This window comes from Eleutherodactylus coqui, chromosome 7 (assembly GCF_035609145.1).
Source record: "Eleutherodactylus coqui strain aEleCoq1 chromosome 7, aEleCoq1.hap1, whole genome shotgun sequence".
Classification (NCBI taxonomy): Eukaryota; Metazoa; Chordata; class Amphibia; order Anura; family Eleutherodactylidae; genus Eleutherodactylus; species Eleutherodactylus coqui.
Genome location: NC_089843.1, coordinates 154884065 through 154911101, shown reverse-complemented (window position 1 = coordinate 154911101; position 27037 = coordinate 154884065). Strand labels below are relative to the sequence as shown.

Sequence of the window (27037 nt, the reverse complement as noted above, 5' to 3'; positions counted from 1 at the left end):
TCAATAGTTGTTCAGACCCTCACCGATCATCTGAGCAGGCGCATGTTGTCAGCGCTGCAAATACACAGAGATCAGAGCTGAAGCAGCGGAAGTCTCTGCGCCGACCTCCCATGCAGTGGCCGTCCCTTGTAACTGCAGGCAAGGCTCTCATTGAAATCAATACGAGCCGTGCCTGCAGTTCTAACAACTGTCAATGTCTGTTGTAACCTCATCATAATATTTACACCTGGTGTAATGAACATTTGGGTCAGGAATAGTAAACTATTATCTTTAGAAATTATGGAAATGGAAGCCAGTACTTCTTTTCCAGAAATCCATGAAGTAAATCCTCAATAAGGGCCATGCCCATGGACGGATATTTGCTGCGGAATCCGCACCATAGATCCGCAGCAAAATAGCTCCCATAGCATGCTATGGGAAATTGATTCTTCCTCCACACATACAGAAACCAATTGTGGTCTCTGCGAGCGGGGGAAAAAAATCGCAGCATGCTCCATTTTTCCGTGGACTCTGCGCGGATGGCTTCCGTTGAAGCCATCTGATCTGCGGCCCTTCTGCATTGTAATTGTGAAAAGTTTGCGGATTCTGCAGAAAAAGCAGGAGTTTCGAAAAAAAAAAAAAAATCTGTACTGCGCATGTCTGGCAGCTCCCCTTATGGATCGGATCCGTAAGGGGAGCTGAGGATACTCACTCACGTCCTCCACGATGTGCCCTGGCGTTCGGGTCTTGCATGACCTGATGCCGGCGTCTGAGCGCCAGACATCATTATGTCATGTGCAGAGGGCTGGGAGGCCCGGGAAATTTAGAAACTTCCTGCTCCGGGCTAAGAAAAATGTCTGTTCTGAAAGCCACTGGTTGCTCCTTTCGGTTCGGGCCCCGTTGTGCATACAGACATAATATTAGGGCCCCAATGGGTATGTTTCTGAACACAGTACAAATAGGGGTATCTATTTTGGGGAGAAAGTATTCATTCATATGTGTGCTGTACAAAAAACAGGTGATTATACCTACCCCATAATCGGGTTTCCAGGAGTCTCCACGACAGCACCACCTGAGATAGCCTCCTCCTGGTTGGACAGGAACACACCGAGAGGTTAAAAAGCTCCCCCCTCTCCCAGATTCCTCAGTGGTTTCTAAGGAATTGCCGGGGTAGGAGCTTAACCTAAATCTTTACCTAACTGGTATTTTAACCTATATTTTTCCTAAGGGAAATTATATTTTGTAAATTTTTCCTAGTACGTCTTTATTATTTTATTTATTTTTTTAGGGGGGAAATGTGCTGTCGTGGAGACTCCTGGAAACCCGATTATCGGATAGGTATAAACACCTATTTCCCCAGTCGTCTCTACGACAGCACCACCTCAGACATACCAACTAAAAATTATCTAGGGTGGGATTGCCACCGAGAGGACCTTGCGGCCAAAGGCCATGTCCTCGTCCTGCTGCACCTTTACCCTATAATGCTTAACAAATGTGTGTGACGTCTTTCAAACTGCAGCCTTGCATATCTGTTCAACAGACGCTGAACTATGTTCGGCCCATTAAGACGCTACTGCTCTTGTGGAGTGGGCTTTAAGAACAGAGGGGAACTTCTTTCCCCAGGGCCCTATAGGATTCTGTAATGGCCAGGCGGATCCACCTGGCTATGGAGCTTTTTGCAGCTTTGTTCCCTTTGTTTGGGCCAAAGAACTGGACAAACAGGTTGTCGTCTCGTCTCCAGCGACTTGTGTTGTCGATATAGCTCAGGACCGCTCTCCTGACATCCAGGCAGTTTAGGTTTTTTTCTCCCTCGTCTTTAGGTTTATTGAAGAATGAGGGGATTACTACATTCTGACCTCTATGGAAAGGTGACACTACCTTTGGCATAAAGGCTGTTTTGAACACTAACTTTGTGTCGGTGATTTTAAGGAACAGGTGGCGGATAGATAGGGCCTGTAGTTCACTAACTCGTCTTGCTGAGGTAATGGCCACCAGGAAGACTGTTTTAATCATGAGCATTTTTATTGAAAGCGCTTCGATCAGTTCGAAGGGTTCTGCTGACATCGCCTTCAGGACCCAATTTAGATTCCAGTCCGGAAATATATTTGTGGGCCTAGGTCGTAACCTATCTGCTGCTGTCAGGAATCTCCTAATCCACCCGCTCTCTGATAACTTGGTGTCAAATAGAGCACTAAGGGCTGCGACCTGAACTCCTAGGGTGCTTGGGGAGACGCCCAAATCCAGGCCCTCCAGCAAGAACTCCAGGATTAAGGGGATGCCCGGAAAGGAGCCTGGGGAATCTCTTCCCTGGCAGCCATGAGATAAACCTCTTCCAGACTTTTTGATAGATAAGGTTGGTTGTTTTCTTCCTACTTAACATTAGGGTCCCGATTACTTTCTCAGAGAACCCTCTTCCTCTCAGTGTGGATTCCTCAAGATCCAGGCTGTTAGGTGGAGTTTGTCTATATTTGGGTAGCTCAGAGGTCCCTGCGTCAGTAGATCCACCTGGGCAGGGAAGATGACTGGGTCTTGGATGCTCAGAGTTTTTAGAAGACCGAACCAGCTCCTCCTTGGCCAGAAGGGGGCCACCAGAATCAGTGTGCATATCTGTGATCTGAAGTATTGCAACACTCTTGGAATCAACGGTATTGGAGGAAAGGCATACACAAGCTTTTTCCCAATTCTGGCTCAGGGAGTCTACCGCTGTTGGCTGGTCCCCTGGTCTGAGGGAGAAGTTCTTCACCTTGACGTTCTCCCTGGTTGCAAATAGATCTAGTTGTGGGGGTCCCCACCTGTCCGTCAGGATTCTGAACGCCTCCTGAGATAGAGACCACTCTCCTGGGTCTATACGTCTTCTGCTGAGGAAGTCCGCCCTCTGGTTCAGCGCTCCTTTTAGATGTGTTGCCGAAATTGAGAGGACTCGGCCCTCTGCCCAGCGGAACATTTTTTGAGAGATGTTCTGTAGGGCTGGTGATCTTGTGCCCCCTTGGCGCCGGATGTGGGCAACTGCCGTGGTGTTTTCAGACAGGATTTTTATGCGCGGATTTCTTACCGAGTCCCCCAGCTGTTGGAGGGCCTTCCAAACCGCCTGGAGTTCTCTTTAGTTTGAGGATTGACCTCTTATCTCCTGCGGCCAGGGACCCTGTAGAAGTTGGTCTCCCACGTGCGCCCCCCCCCCGGCACTTGCGTCTGTCGTGATGTGTGTGGCTGGCTTCTGTATCCAGTGGACTCCCTTTCGCAGGTTCGCTGGGCATGTCCATCAACGCAGAGATATTTTCACCGAGTTTTTGATGCGCATCTTTGTTCCTAATGAGGACTGTCTTCTGTCCCATGCTGAAAGGACTGCGATTTGCAGGGGTCTGGTATGCGCTTGGGCCCATGCTACCTCAGGGATGCACGATGTCAGGCTTCCTAGGAAAGACATGGCCTCCCCGACTGTACATGACCCCCCTCCGCAGAAAGGTCTTGACTAGCTGAAGGATCTTCTGTATTTTTATCTCGGGAAGAAAGGAGCATTGAGTCTCCGAGTCGAGCGTTATGCCCAGGAATACCTTTTGTGTGCTGGGATCTAAGCTGGATTTCTTCCAGTTTATTATCCATCCTAGGAATTGGAGCAGATCGAGCACCGTTGCCAGGTGTTCCGCTAAGAGCTCTCTGGACCCTGCTACAATCAGGATGTCATCCAGATAAGGTATTATAAGGATTGATCTTTGCCTTAGGTAGGCTGCTACCTCTGCCATGATTTTTGTAAAAATTTGGGGCGCTGAGGAAATCCCGAAGGGAAAGCATCTGAACTGAAGATGACTTGTTCTTCTGCCCATATCTAGTGTGAATCTCAGGTATTTCTGAGAATCCCTGTGGATCGGCACATGAAAGTACGCGTCCTTTAGATCTATAGACGCCGTATAGGCTCCCTTTGGTATCAGCTTCACTGTTGAGGAGATTGACTCCATCTTGAATTTTCGATATCTGATAAAGGCGTTCAGGGGCTTTAAGTTTATTATCATGCGTGACTTCCCGCATGGTTTCCTTAATCAGGAAGAGTCTGGAGTAGTGGTCCCCGGTCTCTTCGTTCTGAGGTACAAAGGATACTGCGTTTGAATGTAGTAGGTCCTGAACGCTCTGTTGGAGTAGGCGTAGTTGTTATGCTGAGCCTCCTGTGGTAACGTATTTCCTTCTGGGGAGGGACACCAGTTTTATTTGGTATCCCTGCTGTAGGACCTCTGGGATCCATGTGCCTTCGCAAATCATGGCCCAGCCTCACCCCCACTGGGATGACGACAGGGTTTCTGTTTTGTTGGGTCCCCTTGGTGGGGGTTGAAGAGGAAATTTCTGCCTCTACCCACCTTGGGGTAACTCCAACGGCCTGTCTTGCTCTTGCCCCTATATGATTCGGGCTGTTGCGCAGGGGCCCGAAAAAAGGTCTTCCCCTTCTGTTGCTTCTCCTCTGGGAACCCCTTCTTCCTGTCGGATACCTTTTCGAGAATTTTTTCGAGATCTGGGCCGAAGAGAAACTGGCCATGGAATGGAAGCGAGCACAATTTGTTTTTTTAGGTTAAATCGCCCGACCAGGACTTTAGCCATAAGACTCTTCTGGCTGAATTGGACAGGGCTGTCGCCTTTGCTGAGAGCTTTACTGTCTCCGCCGATGCGTCCGCCAAAAAGTTTGTGGCTATCTTTAGGATAGGGAGAGAGTTTATAATCTGCTCCCTTGGTGTTTTGTTAGTTATATGGAGCTCCAGCTGCTCCAGCCACACTCCTAGGTTTCAGGCCACACATGTGGCTGCGACCCCCAGTCTAAGTATACTAGCTGCTGCCTCCCAAGATCTTCTCAGGAGGCCCTCAGCCTTCCGATCCATTGGATCTCTTAACTGCGTGGCGTCCTCGAAGGGCAGAGCTGTTCTTTTAGCCACCTTGGCCACCGGGACATCCACTCCAGGTATTTCCTGCCAGCTCGCGCACACTTCTTCAAACGGGTATCGTCTTTTAACCCCCCTAAAGGAGAAAGATCCCGCATCGGGCTTTTTCTATTCCTTCTGAATCAGCTGGGAAATGTTGCTATGGACTGGGAAGGTATGTCTGCGTCTTTCCCCTAGTCCCCCGAAAATCTCGTCCTGTATAGTACGTGGCTCTCTGGTTTCCTGCATTTTGAGTGTAGCCCTGACCGACTTAATGAGCTCAGCTAAGTCTTCCTGATGAAATAGATATTTCTTGTAATCTTCTTCATCTGAGGACTCTTTGGGCACTGGTTCTTCCAGCTCCGTCCCGATCGAACTTTTTTCGGAGTCTGAATATTCTTCCGGACTATACGCCCTTTTCTGGCGCTTAGCCCTGGATGCCCCCGCTGGTGGTGCTAATTGCGATGTCAGAGCTGACCAAACTTCCTCCTTGACCAACTTCCTGACATCTTCCAGGAATCCCCAATTCCTCTTTAACCAGCCTCGCTACGCATGCCTTGCATAGAGGCCTCTCGTACATAGCTGGCAGTCTCGATCCGCACTTTTTTTGGGTTTCGTTCTGGGAGGGGTGTCTTTTTTATCCCTCTGGCAGACAGAGTTTTTTGAGGATAAGGATGCAACTTTCCAAACATTATACATTGGATTTTTGCATAAACTTTTTTGCCCCACTGGCTACTTACGGCCCCCGCTGTAGCTGAAGATTCAGCGATGTCCAGTGCTAGAGCGCTCATCTGTCAACCAGTGCTGCAGACACCATGAAGCAATACAAGCCAGCCTAATAGCAATGGCTTACTTGTTTAAGTTGATCTTCTCTCAGGTTCCTTTTATAAATCTTTTCAAATGTGGCGCCTCTGCGCCAAGCCCCCCCTCCTCCTCACGTCGCCTGCGCGATGACGTCATTGCGTCGGTCATGTGACGCGGCGCCCCGCTCCCCTCCGACGCACGTCAAAGGGACTTCGAGAGCGCTGTGCCCAGTCCTATGTACAGCCGACAGAGGAGGAGAGCTGAGGCCCCTGCTTTGCACTCCCCATGGGCCGCCGCGGGAGGAACCTGGCCCAGGGGAACTACCCCATGTGGCGTCTTGGGAGCCGCTCGTCTGGAAGGGAGGACAGGCTGACCAACTGCCCTCCGATCCGCTGTAAGTATTTTCATGCTGGCATCTTCAGCAGCAATTCCCGGAGATCCTGCCTCCTGGCAGGACAGGAAGACAATGAGGAAGGTGAGAGAGGGGGGAGCTTTTTAATCTCTCGGTGTTCCTGTCCAACCAGGAGGCGGCCATCTCAGGTGGTGCTGTCGTGGAGACAACTGGGGAAAAACGTTTCTTGAGCATAGGCTGGGATTTAAACAGTGGGCTCTTATTTACATAGCGACCATGGATGATCTGTCATGCAGCGCATTTAACGCAAAGAGACTATGTTCCACAGAAGAGAAGCCAGATACTTTACCACTTCCACAAAAAGAGGGTGATGGTGGCCGTGTTCCAGGAGACGCATTTCAGGGCGGACAGTGTCCCGTCCTGAAGCTCAAGGTACTATCCCACCTGGTTCCACGGCCCCCGCTCCTCCAAGAAAGCAGGTAGTGTATCGACTGCGTTCCATAGGGGGTTCAGACACCTGGTATGGGAATCCAAAACAGTTTCAGAGGGTCGATACATTTTCCTTAAAGTGGATGTAACTGGCTCTGTATTAACCCTGGCTAACGTTTATAACCCTAACCAGGAACAGGTTTCTTGCGCCATCAGGATACTGAAGACACTGGCTGACTTCACAGACGGCTCCAAAAACATCCTAGGCGGGGACCTGAACCTGGTGCTAAATCCAGAGCTTGACACGTCTTCAGGTAGAACCTCCTTCTCCCGATCAGCACTACACTCCCTTAAAGGGGAGGTCTCGCGAAAGCAAGTGGGGTTATACACTTCTGTATGGCCATATTAATGCACTTTGTAATGTACATCGTGCATTAAATATGAACCATACAGAAGTTATTCACTTACCTGCTCCGTTGCTAGCGTTCTCGTCTCCATGGTTCCGTCTAAATTCGCTGGCAGCTTGCTTTTTTAGACGCGCTTGCGCAGTCCGTTCTTCTCCTTTCAGCACGAGCCGCTTCAGTTTGCTCCCCGCTACAGCTCTTCTGCGCATGCGCAGACGAGCTGTCACTGCTCGGGAGCGCGCTTGACCGGCCATTCTGTACCATCCTCTGTTAGAGGAAGGTGCAGAAACTGGAGCTGCCCAGCGGAGAAGACCAGCCCAGCAGCCCAGCCGTCCCGAGAAGCCGCCCAGGTAAGTGATGGGTCGGGGGGTGATCTTCACTAACAGGTGAAGGTCCCGGGCCACAGCGGTAGGCCCCGGAGCCCAGCGCTGGGCCGAGGGGGCCTTCGTCTGTCAGGGTCTAGCGCTGGGGAGCCGGGTCTAGCGTGGGGGGGCCGGGGGCTGCGCCGGTTACCTGCTGCCTGGCGGTGGGTGACTGGTCGGCCGTGTTCACTCCAGGGGTCCGGTCGGCAGCTGCGGGGCGTCGTGTTGTCATGGAGACACAGCTGGCAGCGTCTCGGGAGCGCGCACTTCGGGCTACAGCAAGCGACGGGAAAAAAGCCGGCGGCCATCTTGGGGAAACTTTTATAAGTTGCTGAAACGCTGGACCGGTAAGTACAAACCAGCTAGAAAAGTCATTTACAGGGGGGGCTTAGTAATGTATGCTTAATTAGAGGGACTGGGCAAAAAAAAAATTTTACTGCTTCCTCGAGACATCTCCTTTAAAAAAAAAAAGAAACTTTAAACGCTCTACATTCAGTGGACTTATGGAGGATCCTTCTCCCAGGGCCTACATCTTTCATTCCTCGGTACATAACTCATACACTAGAATAGATATGCTCCTGGTCTCACAGAGCCTGCTCGACTGCTTCCCGGGTGACTTTATCTGGTCCGATCATGCGCTGGTCTATGGGGAGTTTTCTGGGTGGAGTGGCCCCCCAGGGAGTATCTCATGGAAGCTCACCGATAACCTACTTAAGGACCCCCGGTGCTTTATTGACATTAAAAACGTGATCACGGAATTTACAGTTGTCCATCAAACCGACCCCACGGTGGCTCCCACCCAGTGGGAAGCGTTAAAATGCGTCATCAGGAGTATTCTAATCTCCCACAGGGCTAGACTTAAAAAAAGAAAATGCAGCGAGTCTGCATAAAAACTTATTTTAAATCTGCAGGCCAGCTAACAAAAGATCCCAAAATGGTGCCCTCAAAACGGAGATCTTGTCCATAAGGCAGCAGATCCTAAAAATCCTTGATTAGCGACAGGCTGCATAGAGGAGCCTTTGAATACGGGGGAAAAATGTGTAAGCTGGCTAGCAAGGGCCCTACACCCCAGAACATCCCTCTCGAGTGTCCCTAAAATTCAGGCGGTCCATGCTACTGTTGACATTTTGGAAGAATTCAGGAGATATTACTCCAAACTTTACAACATTGAAGAGTCAGTACAGTGAGACTTCTAACAGTGGACTGAAGAGACCGAGGCTTACCTAACCCTTAACGCCCCCAAAAGAATGACAGATGAGGAATATGGGGACTTGGAGGAGTACCTGACGGCTTTACAGCCAGGTTCTACAAAGTGCTCCGGGAGGAGGTCTCACCTCTGGTCCTCAGAGCCTTCAAGGCGGTGGAGCAAAGGGTGTCCCTTTCTGGCTCAGGTTTTGATGGCCTACATCAGTCATCCCCAAACCTGGCAAGAATGCCTCAGTTTGCGGCAACTACAGACCAATTTCCCTCCTTACCATAGATATAAAATTCGCAAAATTGATCGCCACATGCCTTCAAGATGCCAGTTCCCATTTAGGTGGAAGCACTCCTCGATAAAATACTTAGGAACTCCACTACCAGCAGACATATCCCAGGTGTTCAAACTCAATTTTGTACCTTATCTGACAGCACTTGAGAGAGACCTTTAATAAATGGAAAGCATTGCTCCTTTCCTGGAGTGGAAGGGTTAATGTTATCAAGATGGACTCTCTCCCTAAGTTACTCTATTTATGCCAGACTGTCCCAGTGAAACTCCCAAATCCTTTCCTAAAATGTTTGCGATCCCTTTTCACTATGTTCGTTTGGAGAAGGAGGAAACGATGTATGCGTTTCTCACTCCTCACAAGAAAGGGAGGCCTGGGATTGCCCAACTTTGCTCTTTACTACAAAGCCAGCTTTGCCAACTGTATCCTGGACCTACTCAAAAGAGAGTGTCACAAACTGTGGGTGGAAGCAGAACACACCCTAGTCCTGGAAACTCTACAGGCTGCAGCTTGGATCCCGCCCAGATTTAGAAGTTCAATCCCTAACATCTCGCAGTTCATAGGTCAATTTGCACCAGCCAAGGGCCTGGTCTTTGTGCTGGGGCCCCTTGCCCCCTTGGTCTCCAACCTGCAGTTCGAGGCTTCTCTGAGGGGCCCCCCTTAACTAGAGTCGAATTCCTCCCCCTTACCAAGGATACGGGATGTAGTGTCGAGCTCGGCCTGAGGCCTCTAATGGAGAACACGGGAGAGGTTTGTCCGCACCCCGCCTTGTGGCTGCAATACTTCCAATTGAGGGGTTTCATGGGGTCACTAGTCCCTCAGGGAAATCTCCCCCCCCCCCCCCCCCGTCCCCTTCCACACACAGGTTGAGCAGTTTTGTATGTCTACAACCTCAGAGGCATATGATCTCCATCCTGTACAAGATGATGCCGAATTGGGAGTCTGAGGGCCACATGCCACCATATGCGGAGGCATGGGAGAGAGAAAGTGAGCGGAACCTTCCGCAAGAGGATTGGGAGAGAGCCTGGGTCCTTTGCCACAAAATATAACCTGCCTGCAAAGCCCAGGACCTAAATTTTAAAATCTTAGCCCGGTGGGATAGGACACCGGACCAGTTACACAAAATCTTTTCCCAGACTTCCCCCACTTGTTGGTGCTGTAACAAAGACAGGGTGAACATGTCACACATTTGGTGGAGTTGCCCTGCAGTGGCGGCCCTATGAAAAGAAGTGATGGAGGTCTACAATTGTATCTGCATGACAGAAATGAAACTAACGATAGAGATGTCTCTGCTCTCAATCCTCCTGGGACCAGTTAAAAAAAAACCAAAAAAAACAACCAAAAGGGTATTTTCCACTAGGAGAATTAGCCCTAGAGTTTGGAAGTCCACAACACCCCCAGTAAGAGCAATGTGGGTGAAGAAGCTCAATGAACTTATGCGAGTCCCCGATTGGGTATTACTCTTTTGGGGCTCGTTCCAATACCCCAGCCTTCCAATGTCAGAATCACATTGATATGCAAAACATTTACGGTGTTATTCTATGTTAAATTGACATGTCAGATTTCCAAAATTTGGCCTGATCATCAAGGCACAAATAGGCTTGGTCACTAAGGTGTTAAAACCTTGGCACAACCTCTTTAAAATATAGTGTTCAGGAGCGCGAAGATTTCCTTTTGTGTAACACATAATTGTCCGTTTTCTTTTTCTTTATTTTTTTTTTTTAAGAGAAGTTTTCAATATTCTATAATAACTGCAAAACAAATGTGAAATATTCACCTATTTAATAATCAATTGTGTTTGCAATCAGGCATCACTTGTTAAAATTGTCTCACGTCATATTTGCTACAAACTCCACCTAGGAGCTTCTGTAACACTCTTAATGTGGATATGGTATATAAAAAATAAAAATGTATTAACCATTTAAGTCAAACCAGACCAGTGTGGTTTCATGCGCAGGTCAATCACATGACCCACATTGTGCGTTTCATCTTTCGTGGGATTCAAGTTGTGCAACGTTTCTAAGAATGAGGCACATGTGAAGAAACAGGAAAAAGAAGAGTTATGAGCAAACCTTGGGATGTCTTCATATTCCTCGGAATGTGGATATTGCACAACTGTTAACTGGTGTGAAAGCTGCAGTTAAACATTAGTGTCAGCCACTTGTACAGCTGTTGTGTGGTACCACACATACAAAAGTAGTGCAACAAGACAAGTAGTCAACTAACCCTGTTTTCCAGCCGTGTAATGCATAATATTGCATTGTACAAAGAAAGTGCATAGTTGCTTAAAAGTGAAATCACATATAACCTGGAGGGCAATTATCCACAATATATGTAAAAATGACATTTCCTTCATTAAGCACTGAGCATTTAACATGCTTCATCTAGTCCATCCGTTCCGCACACATCAGCCATGGGAACGGCCGATCCGGAATCATAGGTCTATTTTCTCTTCATATGGGCAGACACACGCAGCTCTTTGGCTTTCCATATAGGGTTTACATCCCAAATGTATGACTGCATCAAATAGGAGCGCCACCGTCGATTCACAAGCTGCGGCAAGAAAAGAAGAGCATCAGTAGACAGTTAAAAATAAGAGGACAGTCGCAAAACTTAAATGGGTTGTACCAGAATTTCAAGTTATCCCCCATCAACTTACTGACCAGTGGGGGTCACCTCACATATGGAGGAGGCGACTGAATAAAGCACTGGTCCCGCAAGCACATTAGCTTTTAATGGGATAACAGATACCCGAGCAACACCCACTTGGGAGTTTCCATCAGCCCCATTGAAATGAATAGAGCGCTGGCTGTCCATAGTAGGCCAGAGCTCCATTCTCAGTGACGTCATTGCATGGGGGGGGGGGGGAAGAAGCAGCCCCGCAGTGACAGGTGAGTAGTATATGCAGTCCTGGCATGGTGTCACCGCCGAGACCCCCACTAATCAAAAAGTTATTCACCATCCTATAAAAAGAGGATAACTTCCCCCACAGCTCACAAAATACTACCAAGCGGCCCAGGTAGCCCAGTTAGCGTCTCTACATTCCACCACAAATGCCCCTCTTTGGCTTTCAATAGAGGCCATGGAAATTCACCCCCCTCACAGTAGATTCACTATTATGGATCCCCCCGACTTACAGGCCTGCAATATCTAATCCAATCATAAAGCATTCTCTTAGTTTGGGACTCCATAAAATACTCCAGGAACCTGCTCTCCCCTTATCTACCCCTCCTGCCACTCTTACGTAATCCGTTATTTCCACCGGGCCGCGAATCCCCTTTAGTTTTCCACAATTGGACACAAAGAGGCATTACTAAGGTTCATCACTTACTATCTCGGGAAGGTGTGATTGCGTTCCCCACCCTGCAGAAAAACAGGGACCTGCCATCCACGGAAATATTCCGCTATCTACAATTTAAAAAATGGCTATCCTCCCTATTGAAAAATACAAAATCCCCACACACTCTTACTCCCTTTGAATCCTTCTGCCTTAAATACCCACAGGCAAAAAGCCTCATTTCTCAAATATACTCTAACCTTGTCCACACTGCATATCGCACACAACTATCATATGTAACCAAGTGGGAACGGGACTTGGGGGACGTTCTAAGTGAGGAGGAGTGGTCTCAGATCTGGAGTTCTACCAATCAAGGGGTCCGTAACATATTAATGTTGGAAACTTCATATGAAATCCTTCTTCGTTGGTACTTGGTCCCCACTTAAATCCCACATGCAGTCCCAGGCTATTCTAAAGAGTTTGAGGTTGCCCTTCCCCTGGAGACATGCTCCATATATGGTGGTCCTGCCCTAGAGTCAAAAGATTTTGGATTAGGACATACTCCCTAATTTACTCAGTAACATACCATAACCTGCGCAAAAATCCTTGGGAGGCTTTGTTGAACAAAAAGATCAAGAATATATCCCCAAATCCTAGAAAATTGATTTCTTTCCTCTTCTTGGCTGCAAAACAAACTATTGCTCATTTCTGGTGTAAAGCCTCTCTGGACTTTTCGGAAATCAAACGCCAAATGAATTAGTATTTGATAAATGAAAGGCTAACCTGATAGCAGAATATAAAAATGATAAATTCCTTAATATATGGACTCCATGGATAAATTATGCCCTCCCTATGACGGGGTGAGCCCACTAACCTAAATATGAAATTCTGGTACCTTTGCCCTTTGGGGCGGCAGTCCTGAGAGAGAGGGAATACCCCACCCCACCATCCAAACCTTCCCTCTTTTCCCCTTGAAATACTATTTGGCCCTGGCCAGGCCACTGTTATTTATTGTATAATGTTCCTCCTGACAATAGCACTGAAAGCTGTGAACTAAAATACCAATTGATTGCTATTATTTTGCTATATATCTCTTTGCAGAAGACACAAGGCTCATAGCTACATTTTGTATTAGGACCGAAAATCCTTCAATACTGCTGTGCCTTTGTATGTATAATTGAAAACTTAATAAAATTTTTTATTTTTTTGTAACAATATAGGATAACTTTAAATTCTGGTAAACCTCTTTAACAGAAAAGATCTATTCTATATTTAAAGTGTAGAATTCTGCAGCAGATGGTCAACACAGTGGATATAAGGAGGCTACACACCCCTGGTACAATGCCGTGTGATCTGTACAATTCCATTGAAAAACCAAAAATATTTAGAATAAAAAAAATTTAAACAACTTGTTTGCATAAGTGTGAACGCCCTCTTATAGTCGGAGATGTGGTTGTGTTCAGAATTAGCCAATCATATATGAACTCATGTTAAATAGTAGTCAGCACTCCGCTGCCATTATTTACAGGGATTCTGATTTCCCCATATAAAGTTCAGCTCTTCTAGGAGGATCTTCCTGAAATTTTCTTAGTTGGTCGGTAAAGATCTTACAGCACATCAGAGGGATCTGATTGTAGAAAGGTATCAGCCAGGAGAAGGGGACCAAAACATGTCCAAGGCATTACATATACCAAGGAACACAGTGATGACGGTCATCAGCCAACAGTGCGCATCACCAAAAGACAAGCAGACCCGCAGTGATTATGGTAGAGGCAGTATTATGGCGGCTTCAGACGAGTGTATTCTCAAATTCGATGTTTCAGCACAACATATTTGCACAGTTGTTGAACGAAGTTGATTTGCGCGTGTATCGGTGCGTTGTACTGTACATTTTTGTACACGGAGGGCCTGTTCATATGCGCCCTGATTTAAAAGGCTTTAGTCTAATGAGGTCCAGATGTGTGTTTTTTCTTTTTAACGGAACTGGAGCATCTGTGCACCTCCCATAGAGGTCTATTGGGAACGTTGGCTGTGCAAACGCAAACAAAAATAAAGCAGGTCCTACCTATTTTTTTTTACGCGCACAAAAGTGTGGCAAGAACAAACCCATTGAAGGTACTATTGTACCTTGACGCCACCAGAAGCTAGTTTGACAGGGCTTGCATTGAGGGACACCACTCTCACATTCCTAGCTCCCAATTGGCAGAAGTATGGAAGGTCCTGGGAGCGTGTGGATTGATGTTGTGCCTGGGCTGGAGTGTTAGGGTTCGTTTTCCACTTAGGCTTACATTATTAGCTGTAAATGCAGAAGCCTTTACAGCTATAAAGGTTTAGCCTAATAGGAAAACTAACTTTAACCCCAACCCTGCAGCTCAGGCACAATATGAATACACACGTTTTAGCTGTTCCTGTGCTCCCTCACTGGTCCGTGTAGCCACTTTTTTGCAGTGGTTGTGCGTCAGTCTGCTCGGTCACCGCCACCAATAGCCCCAGTCATTCACTAGTGTGCTAAACTGTCCCTCAGCTTCAGACCACCGCTGCTCACACTATTGCCACTGTCCTCCTGCCGTGTCAGAACAGCACTTGGTGGATTCAACACAGCGACGCTCCCAGCCTGGACCCTGTCCTCTGGCGTCTCTTCCAGCGCCGCAGCTCCCAGCCTCGCCGCTCTCTTCTCCTGCGGTCTCAGAATGGCATTGGTGGCTCTCCTCCGCGCCTCTGCCGCTGCTTCCAGCCTCAGAACCGAAATGGCTGCTGTCCACCGGCGCTCACAGCCTCGCTGCTGCCCTACAGGCCCCCAGTCAATCAGAAGCTGGGGGCGATACAACAGTTTTTGACAGCTGTATTAGGTCGCCACCCCTTACTTCCAGTGGCAACATAATACAAGAGTACCCCCATTGAAATCATGCACAAATAAGTGTTTAGTTGCCCTCAAGCTTTGGGGCTGTTTTTCTGCTGCTGAAACTGGTGCTTTAGTCGAGGTGGAGGGAATTATGAACAGTTCCAAATTGATAGCACAAATGCATTGATAAAATGTGAGCCAGGAGTCTCTAAGTGGGAGATACTGCCACCTGCTGGCTGTTCTTCTTACATATTATACAGCAGATCCATTAGCTACACTATTGTGGAACCCTTAAACGTTGCACTAAAGACAAAATATGTGACCAGATCACAACTTTTTAGTCATCCAGTCACTTCTGCGTGCGAAGATAAGGCATAGTGTGAAGATAAGGCATGGTGGTTAGACAATATGACGTCATTATGAGCAGCGCATCACATGAGGAAGGACGGAGGGGTTGAAAGAAGCCAGTAGTGCATGAACTCACTGCGGTACTAGTGTGGTGGTGCAAATGGAAGATGGGAGAGATCACTCAGCCCTTTACACATCAAGGCTAAACCAAGAGGCCAGACGATGTGCAGCCGCCCTCACCTTGGACGCTCTCGGAGATGCCTAATGTTTTCTGTACATCTCTGCATATCTTGGAGAGGCAGCTCTGAAACTGCTCGTCGCAGTCATTCTTCAGATTGCCACATGTGTCGTAGCAGCGGTCATGTTGGTTGCAGCATCTGGTCATGGAGGGGATGCCAACATCAAACTGCGCAAGAAAACAAAAAAAAAAGTAACCCGTGAGAATGACTTAAATCAAGAACTAAAGAGGTAATAGAGGACAAAACTCTAAAATAAAAAATAAATTGCCAATTATCTCATTTAAATCCGTTAGCATTTATTTACCCTATTAAAAAGTTAGAATGCTCAGACCAAAAATGAAATCTTCAGGAAACTTCATTGTAAAATCCACATATATTACATGCAGATTTCGAGGCCATTTCTATTACATGTGACCCTGGCCACATTAATTAAATGCATTCACCATGAATTGACAGCCCAGTACAGTGGTGGTGAACCTATGACACACGTGCTAGAGGCAGCAAGCAGGGCCCTCCCTACTGGCACACGCCGCCATCAGCCACTCACCACTTGTGAATGCCAGCAGGGGCCGTGGCTCTCCTGCCAGCATTCACTTAGCTGCGCCGCTAGCAGCGCTGATCCCAGCGCACACTGTGACGTCAGTGTGCAGCTGGGATCCTCCTCCCCAGACGTCTCCTTGGTACTGGTGTATTATATCACCACCGGAAGTAAGGGGTGGCAACATAATACACCTGTCACCCAACTGATTCTCATTGCCCCCTGCTTCTGATTGGCTGGGGGCAGAAAACTGTGGCGAGGCTGAGCGCGGCGGCCCTAGGCTGAGAGCGGTAGCAAAGGTACTGCAGAGCCTGCCCGGCGGCTGCAGCATACAGGACAGTGGCGAGGCTGGGAGCGCGAGGACAGCGCTGACCCTGGGAGCTGCGGTGGCAGAGCCTGAAGCACAGGATGACAGCGCAGAGCGCACCACAACTGTGAGCGAGGGGAGGGAAGAGGGGGCCCCTGTGGGGTGTCACCATTACTACTGGGGGCCGCTGTGGGGTGTCACCATTACTACTGGGGGCCGCTGTGGGGTGGCAGGGGTGCTTCAAAATAGACAGCGTACAGATTTTGGATGCAGAAATGCTGCAGAATTTTCCACAGAAATTTCCGCTGAGGACATTCTGCAGCATTTCAGCAAAAAAGAAGTCAAAATCTGCACTCAGTCTATTTTGAAGCGGCCCTATCCTTTTTAGAGTGACGGAGGTAAAGTCATACGTCATGACAAGCCCGGCCCCCTGACATGTTGGCACTTTGTGATAAATAAGTGGGGTCTTGTGTTGCAGTTTGGGCACTCGGTCTTTAAAAGGTTCGCCATCACTGGCCTAGTATGTCAGATGTAGCAGTGCAGAGTCATGGTCTGTCTGAGGTCTAAAATTGGCTATGATTTAACCCCTTTGCGACCACCAATGGTAAATTTAAATTGCTGCCTGGGCTCTATTGCAGCAGCGACATAAATTTAAGTCAGCCAGTCCGCTAAAAATCGCAGCACCCCCCTTCCGTCGACAGAAAGTAAAACACCCGAAACAGGCAGTTTACCCAACAACCTGTTCAAGTGTCACTATTCAGACCAAATTGGTTCAGGTCCTGATGAGGTCATCGCTGACAGCCAATCACAGGGCAGGCCAGGAAAGCTTGTATACTACAAAGTTGCCCAGCTGGCATGGGTGTGTTGATCAGTGTCAGTCCCCTTCTCTATGGCAGTGCGAGATAAGAACCCTGTGCAAAACAGCATGCATTAACCCCTTCTATAACAATCATCTAAACCATTTAGTTATTGTAGGTAGTTATAGTGAAGCAGTTATTTTTTAACAATTTATCTTGAAATAAATTAGATTTATAAAAAAAAATAAAAAATATGTTCACATGTGGCAGATTTTAGTGCGAATCCACATCAATTTGTGCAGATTATGATGCAAATTGCCACTGCTATTGTTGATGGAAAAATAAAAAATAGCTATGGTTCTTGAAAAATGGGGATGAACATGAACGGGTGGATCCCTGCGGTATTTAAAGTGTTAACAGTTCTGACGAGCGGCGCGGGGCTCGTCGGAACTGCTGCCGATGTGTGCCCGCTGTAAGAAACAGCCTGCACCCGACGTTAAGGAGGCCCGTACAGCGTCCCACAATGAGATCGCGGGACGCTGTGTGGTTGCTAGGCAGCCGGGGACCTCCTGAAAGGCCCCAGGGCTGCCTATACAGAGTGCCCATCATGCGCACGGCTTGATAGGCCCTCTGCATAGACAGTGTCCGCGATCTGATAGAAGCCTGTCCGGTCCCTGCACAGTATGATGTAATGCCATAGCATTACATCATACTGTGCAGGACAGATAGTTCGCATCTTGCGAAATTCATAAGTCGAATGTTCGCAAGTCGGGGACTATCTGTAGTTCAATTTATTATTTCTTTCTCTTACGATACACAAGCTTTTCTCAATTTACGCAAGGATTATTGCTATGTAGCTTGCTATTTCGTTTTGTACTTTCTGTAAAAACATGCCTGGGACACTTTGATCGGATGTATTGAAGGTCACGGCACAATTGTATCTGATATGTTGGATTACTGCTGTATTACATGATGACAATGTAATATATGCATTTCCTCTTCTTTTATCCCTAATAAAAATGTAATGTTCTTTTTTTTTTAATGTGCTCTCCCCTCGTACCAGCGTGCGCCCCCGTCATCACAAGGATTTCAACATAAAACAAATTTACCTGAAATCCGAACACGGGAGTCCCGCATCCATTCGGCGGGGCAGGTTTGTAGCCGTAGCGGGGAACCGGCTTGGAGCCTGTGGGGGACAACAGTTTTAGTTCCAGGAACTTCATACATTGTCTTACCTGCTTATGTTCTCTGGAGATGATCGCCTACCTGCAGAGTAAACATTGCGAGTACAAGAGCAAGCAGAATGCCAAAGTAAGCAGGTGCTAGGGGTAATACAAAGTCTCCTCTGAAGACAAGTATTACAAGTTTACTGTAGCCGTATACCTTAACCCCTTAGTGACGAAGCCTGTTTGCACCTTAGTGACGGAGCCAAATTTTGGAAATCTGACATGCGTCGTTCAACGTAGCATAACTCCGTAAAGGCTTTACATATCCAAGTGATTCTGACATTGTTTTTTCGCCATATGTTGTACTTCATTTTGGTTGTAAAAAGAGACCGATATAATTTGTGTATATTTATTAAAAGCGCCAAAATTGGAAAAATTTTGAAAAAAGTTGTCATTTTTTCACATTTTCAACTGTAATATCTCAAATATGTCCAAACATACTGTACAAATTTTTGATAAGATATGTATTTCCATCTGCTTACTTTATTCTGAATGCACACTTGAAAAACTTGCGGTTTTCTTTTTAACCATTTAGAGGACGTACAAATTTAACATTATGTTTCAGCATTTTGAGGAGCACTTTGTTTTCCTGCACCAAGCGAAGTTTGCAGAGGCTCATAAGTGTCAGAATAATAGATACCCCCCCCCCCCCCAATGACACCATTTTAAAACTACACCCCTTAATGTATCCACTGAGGGGTGTCATGAGTATTTTGACCCCACCAGTTTTTTTCAGGAATTAGGTCAATTTAGAGGAGAAAAAATAAAATTTCATATTTTTGCAGATATGTCATTTTAAAGACATATTTTTATCCTATAGAACCCATGAAAATGTAGATTTACACCCCAAAATGGATACCCCCGTTTCTCCCGTGTTCAGAGACATACCCATTGTGGCCCTAATCTTATGTCTGGACGCACAACGGGACCCAAAATGAAAGGAGCAGTCGGTGTCTTTTAGAACATAAATTTTGCTTGAAGGCGTTTTAGGCCCCATAGCACTTTTGTAGAGCTCTTGAGTGGCCAAAACCAAAGAGAACCACCACAAGTGACCCCATTTTGAAAACTAGACCCCTTAATGAATTTATCTAGGGGTGCACTGCCCATTTTGACCCAACAGTTTTTGAATGAATTCAAGCCAAGCAAGAGGAAAAAATTGTGATTTTCGTATTTTTGGCAATTCTGTCATTTTAAAAACTGCTTTTTTGGTACAGCACACACATGAATGAAGCCTTGCACCCTAAAATGGATACCCCTGTTTGTCCAGTGTTCAGAGACATACCCATTGTGGCCCTAATCTTTTGTCTGGATGCACAACGGGGTCCAAAATGAAAGGAGTAGTCGGTGGCTTTCAGAACAGAAATTTAGCATGAAGGCGATTTAGGCCCCATTGCCCACTTGTAGAGCCCTTGAGCGGCCAAAACGACAGGGAACGCCCACAAATGATCCCATTTTGAAAACTAGACCCCCTAATGAATTTATCTAGGGGTGTACTGTGTATTTTTACACTACAATTTTTGAATAAATCGAAGCAAAGCAGTAGGAAAAAAATTACAAATGTCATTTTTTTGGCACTTGTATGAATTTAAAAACTGTTTTTTTTTGTACAGCACACATAGGAATGAAGACTTTCACCCCAAAATGGATACCCGTTTGTCCCGTGTTCAGAACCATACCCCTTGTGGCCCTAATCTATATAAAGGACACATGGCTAGGCCTATAATGGAAGGAGCACCCGTTGGATTTTAGGGTACAACGGAATAAATTCCAGGCCCCATTGCCCACTTAGAGCCATTGAGCGTCCAAAACTATAAAGAACCCCCAAAAATGACCCCATTTTAAAAACTAGACCCCTTAACGAATTCATCTAGGGGTGTACTGCGTATTTTGACCCCACAGTATTTGAATAAATTTAAGCAAAGCAGAAGGAAAAAATTACGATTTTCATTTTTTTTGTCAATTTAAAAACAGTTTTTTTTGTACAGTGTACATAGGAATGAAGACCTTCAGCCCAAAATGCATACCCCCGTTTGTCCCGTGTTCAGAAACATACCCATTGTGGCCCTAATCTACTTACAGGAAACATGGCAAGGCCTGTAATGGAGGGAAAACCAGTTGGATTGCAGGGCACAACTGAATAAATTCCAGGACCCATTGCTCATTTGTATGGAATAAAAATTGACTCCCTAAAAATATCCCCCCCCTCCGCGCCCTTTTCGGCGTTTCCCAAATCTTAGACAAAAGTAATAATGTGAACTGTGTAGTATTTCCAAAGACAGGGGTAATTACGGAGGCTGGTTGGGATGGGTACATGGGGCAATAAAACCGGGTATCCCCCCTCCTCTCATGCTTTTTGGGGGTCATTTCTTGACCTCAGTGGCGGGTATGGGGTGTAATAAGTGGCGCTCTATGAGGCTTCGTAAGCTTGATGAGGTGCGGCGGTCTCACACAGAAGGCGCTCAACAAGCTGCTCCTGGAACTGCAGGAAGGCGAACGTTCCCGGGGCTTCTTGTAAATTGCGTATTACTGGTAGCGGTCTGAATAACGCCGGGCTCACGCAGCCATAGGTGGAATACGCTTGCAGAGGCCCGCAGCGGATCCCAGCTGTGAGCCCGGCCGTGACCCTGCGCACGGCCGCGTAATGTACTGCGCATAACTGCCTATTCACACAGGCGGTCATTCGTAGTACACTTTTTTTTTGTTGTTGTTTGTATTTCCCGCTCCGTCGCTTAGCGATGACGCTGGTACCCGCAGCCCGTATACAAGGTAGTTGCGTATGGGCTGCGGGTATATCCGCGACCATGGAGCACAATATGCTCTATGTTGCCGATATCCGCAGTAAAATAGAACCTGCTGCGTTCTCTTTTCTGCGAGTGGATTACGTTATTCCAGCCCACTAATGTGAGCGGAATTGTGTAATCCAATGCGATTGATCTGTGTAATACCGTGGATCAGACGCATGCGGAATCCGTAATTCCTATCCGGTCATGTGAGACCGGCCAAAGGTAGATCGCTACCTTTTTTTCACGTGACTGGGGACCGCTCAATGAGGCCATCCGTCACTGCTCCAGGTTGGTCACTGAGAGCAAGGAGATTTTAAGTTTCCTGGGCTCCCTGACTCCTACGCATGTGTCCGGTGTTTTGCCGGCGGTCGCATGCGCAGAATACGGGAAAGTTCACGGAAGAAGATTGCATCGGGGTGCAAATACGGAGGCCTCCGGTAAAAAATTTTATCTCCTCTCACTGATCGCATCGGTGAGGGGAGATGAACCTTCACCTTTTTTTTTTACTTTTACGTGATCGCCATTATTCATTGGATAACGGCGAACACGTGACCAGGAACCGCTCACCGCGGCCCCCCGTGAAATCTCCAGGCTCTCAGCTAAGTTTTGTAGCCAGGAGCAGGGAGATTTTAAATTACCACGGCTTTTGCGCATGCGCCTGCCATATTGGCGACGGGCGCAGAAGCTGGGGTAAGGTCCGCGGATAAATCCGCGGGCCTTAGGTACGTCATTTCATCCTCCCTCACGGATAGGATCCGTGGGGGGGGGGGGGGGAGATGAAACGCAAGCTTTTTTAAACTTTTTTTTTTTTACTTTTTGACCTTTTTTTTTATTTTTATTTTTTCACACTTTTTTTTAACTTTACATGATCACTGTCATCCATTGGATGACAGTGATCATGTCCCCAGTGACATCCCTCTGCTCCGGGCTACACATGGCAGCCAGGAGCAAAGAGATTTTGAATTTCCTGGGGCTCGAGCCCCTCTGTGCATGCGCCCGATGTCAATCATCGGGCGCGCATGCGCAGACGGGGATTTCGGGTCCCAGGACATCGCAGAGGACCGGGGGTGAGTATTTTCACCTTCCCTCGTGGATCCGATCCATGAGGGGAGGTGAAACGTCACTTTTCTTTTACTTTTTCAACTTTTTCGCGATCGCCACTATCCAATGGATAGCGGCGATCGCGGGCCCGGGGACCGCTCAAAGCGGTCCCCGGTAACACCTCCTGGTTCCCGGCTACCTTCAGGAGCCAAGAGCCAGGAGATTTTAAATTTGCCGGGGACACCCGGGCTTCTGCGCGTGACGTCATCGCCTGGCGCGCATGCGCAGAAGGCTGCCGGAGGGTCCGGGAGGACCAGATCTCCGGGGGACACCGCCGACAAGCCGTGTGAGTATTTTCAGCTGCCGTGATGGATCCGATCCATCAGAGCAGCTGAATTACTACTTTTTTACACAGTTTTGTTTACTTTTTTGCGATGGGCGCTATCGATTGGATAGCACCGATCGCAATACCGGGGGGGGGGGGGGGGGACTGCCCGCATCCTGGGATGACAGCTCCATGCTGTTGGCTACCTGCGGGCACCGACAGCATGGAGCTGTCACGTCCTCAGGCCAGTGGGCATCAATCCAAAGAGGATGCATAAAATACATCCTCAGAAAGTGGGCTTTAATCCTAGAGGACGTAGGTTTCCCGATGGGGCAGTCGTTAAGGGGTTAAAGGGGTATGACAATATATGGGATGCACTCTGCCCATCAGCCACCAAGGGTCATTCTTCCCGATAACATATCAGTGTTATGTAGATGAAGCTATCCAGGCAACATCTCTATTTACATACCGCCGGGTGTATGTGTGGACGGTCTTACATAACTCACCTGAGCACAGACAGAAGCTTCTGACATAGGTCACCATATAACAATATGGTGCTATATCAGGTCATCCATTGGGGACAAAAAACACTGACGGATCTGTGTCACTGGAACTAAATGTTCTCCAAGTGAACCTACCGAGATGATTGTGAGAGGTCCAATTTGTCAATCATGTCACCTAATGTATAGTGCAATGAGGTACACAAGGTAAGAGGAGAGAAAGTAAGTATACACTTTATTCCCATGTGTTATTCCTTAAAGGGGTTTTCCAGGCCAGCTGTCAGTGCTGGGATACACCGGGGGTCGGAGCAGAAGTCGCTGCATTCCGCCACTGCCAAGAAACCCCTTTAAGCTGCCAACAGCCACTATATATTATTGGGAAATGCCCGAAATACTCCTGTGTTTAGATACTACAATTATGTGTTATAGCGCCCACTGCTGTCCTTTTGATTTACTCTCTGAACGTCCCTGAATGTGTCAGTGCTGGCGATCACACAGGTCAGTAGCTCAGTCCTAGGACACTTGCACACAAGCAGCGGGGGGATACAGCAAGACGACGCAGCTTCTTCTCACCAGCAGCGCACCAGGTGTATGTTCCCCCAGGAAATAAATCCCCAGGGGCGCCATAACAAATAACGGTAATATCTATCTACACATACGGGCATTTAAAAAAATTATATATATTAAAAAGTTCCGCTAGAAAGTTTGGCAGAAGTTGCTGTTCTTGGGGTGGTAAGGGTTATCTCCTACATAAGCCCTAAACAGGATATCTGACATCAGATGGCTCCTACAAGCCCGGCACAGATTACAGACAGTCACATTTACTTCAGGTCAGGAAAAAAGGCCATCAACGAAACAAAAACTGAATTAGAGGGGAAAAAAAAAAAATTGCGCAGTCGCTCATAACAAATACTACACTTTCAGTTTTTAGCTGGCATCCATGAACCCTGGACTCCGATCAGAATCCTGTTATCTCTCTTCATCAAGTGATGTTGTGAGTCACAGCATGACTTATAGTAATGAGTGATCTAGTATGGAGCCTGCCAAACCCTGGGCGCTAATACTGTACGGTGTAACAAAACGGATGGAACGCCGCATTTACACGGAATGATCATTCAGAAAAAACAAAACCGCTCCAATGAGTGAAACTGAACGATACATTCAGGTTACAACACAGCCAACGACTGAACAACCAACGAGAACCGTGAGATTATCATTCGCCGTTCAGTTTCAGCCGGTATAAACAAAATCTGCGCCGCTCATTCACTTAAGGCTTTTACCCACTAGCTTTTTTAATGCTGCAATATCGCAGGTTTTTTTTTTTGCAATGGGACTTTCTAATGTTAAAATTGCATTGCACAAACTTGTGATTTTTGTGCGATGTGATTTTAACATTAGAAAGTTCCATTGCAAAAAACTGCAGCAATAGCGCAGCGTTAAAAAAAAAAAAAAATCCTAGTGGGTAAAAGCCCTTATTGTGCAGTTTAGCCCCTTCCGGCTCCATGACGCACCGGTGCGTCATGGAGCCGCGGGGTATGTATGAAGAGAGGTTGCGTGGCAACCTCTCCATGCAGTGCGGGCGTCAGCTGTTTATAACAGCTGACACCTGCGGGCAATAGCTGCTATTGGCCGTTCGGACGATTGCGGCTATTAACCATTTAAATGCCCCGAACAATCTTCGGGGGTCCCTTACGGCCCCCCCGCAGTGTGATCGGGAGAGCCGTGCAGGTGTCATGGCAGCCGGGAGCCTAATCAAAGGCCCCAGGGCTGCCAAACCAGACTGCCTATCAAGCCATCCCCATGGGGTGGCTTGATAGACTGCCTGGTAAATTGCAGTATGACATAATGCTATAGCATTGGGGGGTGGGGGTTGAGATAGGTGGCAGTTGCCATAAGATAACTGTCCGCCTCCATTATACTTCCCCCTTGTGAGCCCCCGATGCTGAGGGGTCCTCTATAGCTATAAAAGTATGACAATGGTCGGGCAGCGGAATCCTGGCATTAGACAGTCACCGCTTGTGCGCTCCATACTGGGAGAGCAGAAGGAGGAAAAAAAAGTTATAAAAGTTGTTAATCTTTTAAACTTTTCTAAAAAGACATTGGTGAAGTTTAGAAGTGGTGGCGTCCACATGACTAATTTACACCATAAACTAAGCGCACATTTAGGCCAGGATATCCCGGCTGTAGTGTTATCCTCCAGGCAGACACATGGCAGGAGATTCCAGCTTCTCTTACTAAAGTTTAGCCCAGTTCACTCCAGCACTTCTGAGATTTACAATGACATGAAAAACCCCCAAAGTATCGCCCGTACTGATGAAACATCACCTGACCGCAGTAGCCAATCACACTCCACTGCAGGGCGCCAGTGTTAATTGTTTTTTGCTTTTTTTATAAATATACATTTTATGGAAACTTTTTAAAGTTTTGAACTACTTTCAAACCAGCGATCTGCCGGGTAGCCATCATCATCATTAGTCATCAGACTGGGCCGGAGACCCCCCAACCTGTAAGGGGGACCCCCGGGGAAGGCTGCAGTATTACCATCCCTGCACTTGTGCTGGCACAGGCCGTCCTCGCCCCCCAGCAGGTCCAGCGCCGCATTCAGGTAGAGGTCTATCTGGTGCACGCCGTTCCGGATGGTCTTCAGCGTCATCCTCCAGTCCGGGGTCTCCGGCTGCTGGTGGGACTGGTGCTCCTGGGAGCGGACAGCCAGGAGGCCGGAGTACAGGACGGCAAGCAGCGGCCACCAGCGGCTCATGGCCGGCCAGGGAAGGAGAGTGATCCGGGGCACGAAGCACGGAGCGGGCTCTGGAGTCACCGCGGCAGCAGCTGGCCTGCGGCGCTCATCATCCCAGCTGTTATCAGCCCTGCCGGTGACGTCATCAGTGCGCGCCGCGCGGTGTGCAGCGCTGACCCTCGGCGGAGGCGGGGGACTACCTGCCGGTCCGGCCCGGCGCCGCACTGTGCTGTTATCTCCTTCGCCGTCTCTGCTAATAACGTTTAACCCCTTAAGGACCAGACGCAGTCTAGGGGTTTCCCCACGTGGTGGTTTTACAGAGCTATTTTTTTTTCCTTCAGCTACCAAAAGTGTGTTTTTTTCCATGATATGTAGGACTGTTTTTTAAAATATATCCCCCCCCCCTTTTTTTTAGTTATATTAGGGCTAAAAAGAAAGATTAAGGGGAAAAAAATTGTCTACTGACGCTAAAATAAAGTACATGAATGGGTCCTCATTTTATTTCGGGTCTGTATATATGTAATTTGTACAGTCTCGGATTACAGGGCGTACATGGTGATTGTTTAGGTTGGCATCGGCTTTGGCCCCCTGCACACGGGCGGAAATTCTGTGGCGGGATTTCCTGCAGAATGTCTGCCCGTGGAAGCTGCCATAGGATTGCATGAAAAAAACGCAATCTTAGGTAGACGGCCGCGATTTGTCGGCGTGAAAACACACGCGGAAAACAAATTGCGGCATGCTCTATTTCTGTGCGGGGCTTCTGCCTTCTCCTCCGGGTCCTTGGCTGTGGCTAACAGCTGACAACTCCACCTGCTCTTGCTACATTGCGGGAGCTTTAACCCTTTCAAATCCAACTTTGGATTCAGGGTTTTCCTAAAATTCTTTCTCTTTTTGCTGTTATACAACGGTGCCATCTGCTGGCTAAAGCCAGTGTGTGTGCGCCAGAGAGGCTCTGACAGCGGAGTGGCTGGCAATAGACGGTAAGAATACCCTGTCAGACGTCTTCTGACATTGGAGCTGTACAAGCTTCAATCAGAATGTAGAAAGACGTCAGACAGTGGATTGGAAAGGGTTAATGCCGCTCCATATTTTTACTATCACCTGCGTTATAAGCCAAGGACCAAGTGCCATAAATCTACTGTGCTTGGTCCTTAATGGGTAAGGATGCAGCAATTTTTGTTTATTTTATTGTTGTTCTTACATCCTCTCCTTTAAAAATCATATTTTTAAGTTTTTGGTTTATTTTTTAATCTCTATCTTCAAAAATCACAACTTTTTTTGTTTTTCCGTCAATGTGGCCATGTGAGGGCTTGGTTTTTGCGGGATGAGTTGTATTTTTCAATTGTACCATCTAGTGTCCCACAT

The 27037-nt window shown here is 47.5% G+C and overlaps 1 protein-coding gene across 1 annotated transcript; it reads right to left on the bottom strand.

Moving 5' to 3' along the window:
- Positions 1–10477: 10477 nt before the first annotated feature.
- Positions 10478–25824, bottom strand: PLA2G12A (phospholipase A2 group XIIA). The gene is made up of 4 exons (XM_066573836.1): positions 25477–25824; positions 18170–18246; positions 15420–15585; positions 10478–11265 (listed from the first exon to the last, which is right to left on the bottom strand). The coding sequence occupies exons 1-4, from the start codon at positions 25691–25693 to the stop codon at positions 11147–11149; spliced, it is 579 nt and encodes a 192-aa protein (XP_066429933.1). The 5' UTR covers positions 25694–25824; the 3' UTR covers positions 10478–11146.
- Positions 25825–27037: the final 1213 nt, after the last annotated feature.

What these genes read in the sequence shown, in the direction of transcription:
- PLA2G12A (XM_066573836.1), bottom strand. Translation starts at nt 25,693, where the DNA reads ATGAGCCGCTGGTGGCCGCTGCTTGCCGTCCTGTACTCCGGCCTCCTG. An exon ending in CTCCCGTGTTCGGATTTCAG is followed by an intron (nt 15,586 to 18,169) that starts GTAAATTTGTTT and finishes TTTCTTGCGCAG; the next exon opens with TTTGATGTTGGCATCCCCTC. An exon ending in CATCTCCGAGAGCGTCCAAG is followed by an intron (nt 11,266 to 15,419) that starts GTGAGGGCGGCT and finishes TTCTTGCCGCAG; the next exon opens with CTTGTGAATCGACGGTGGCG.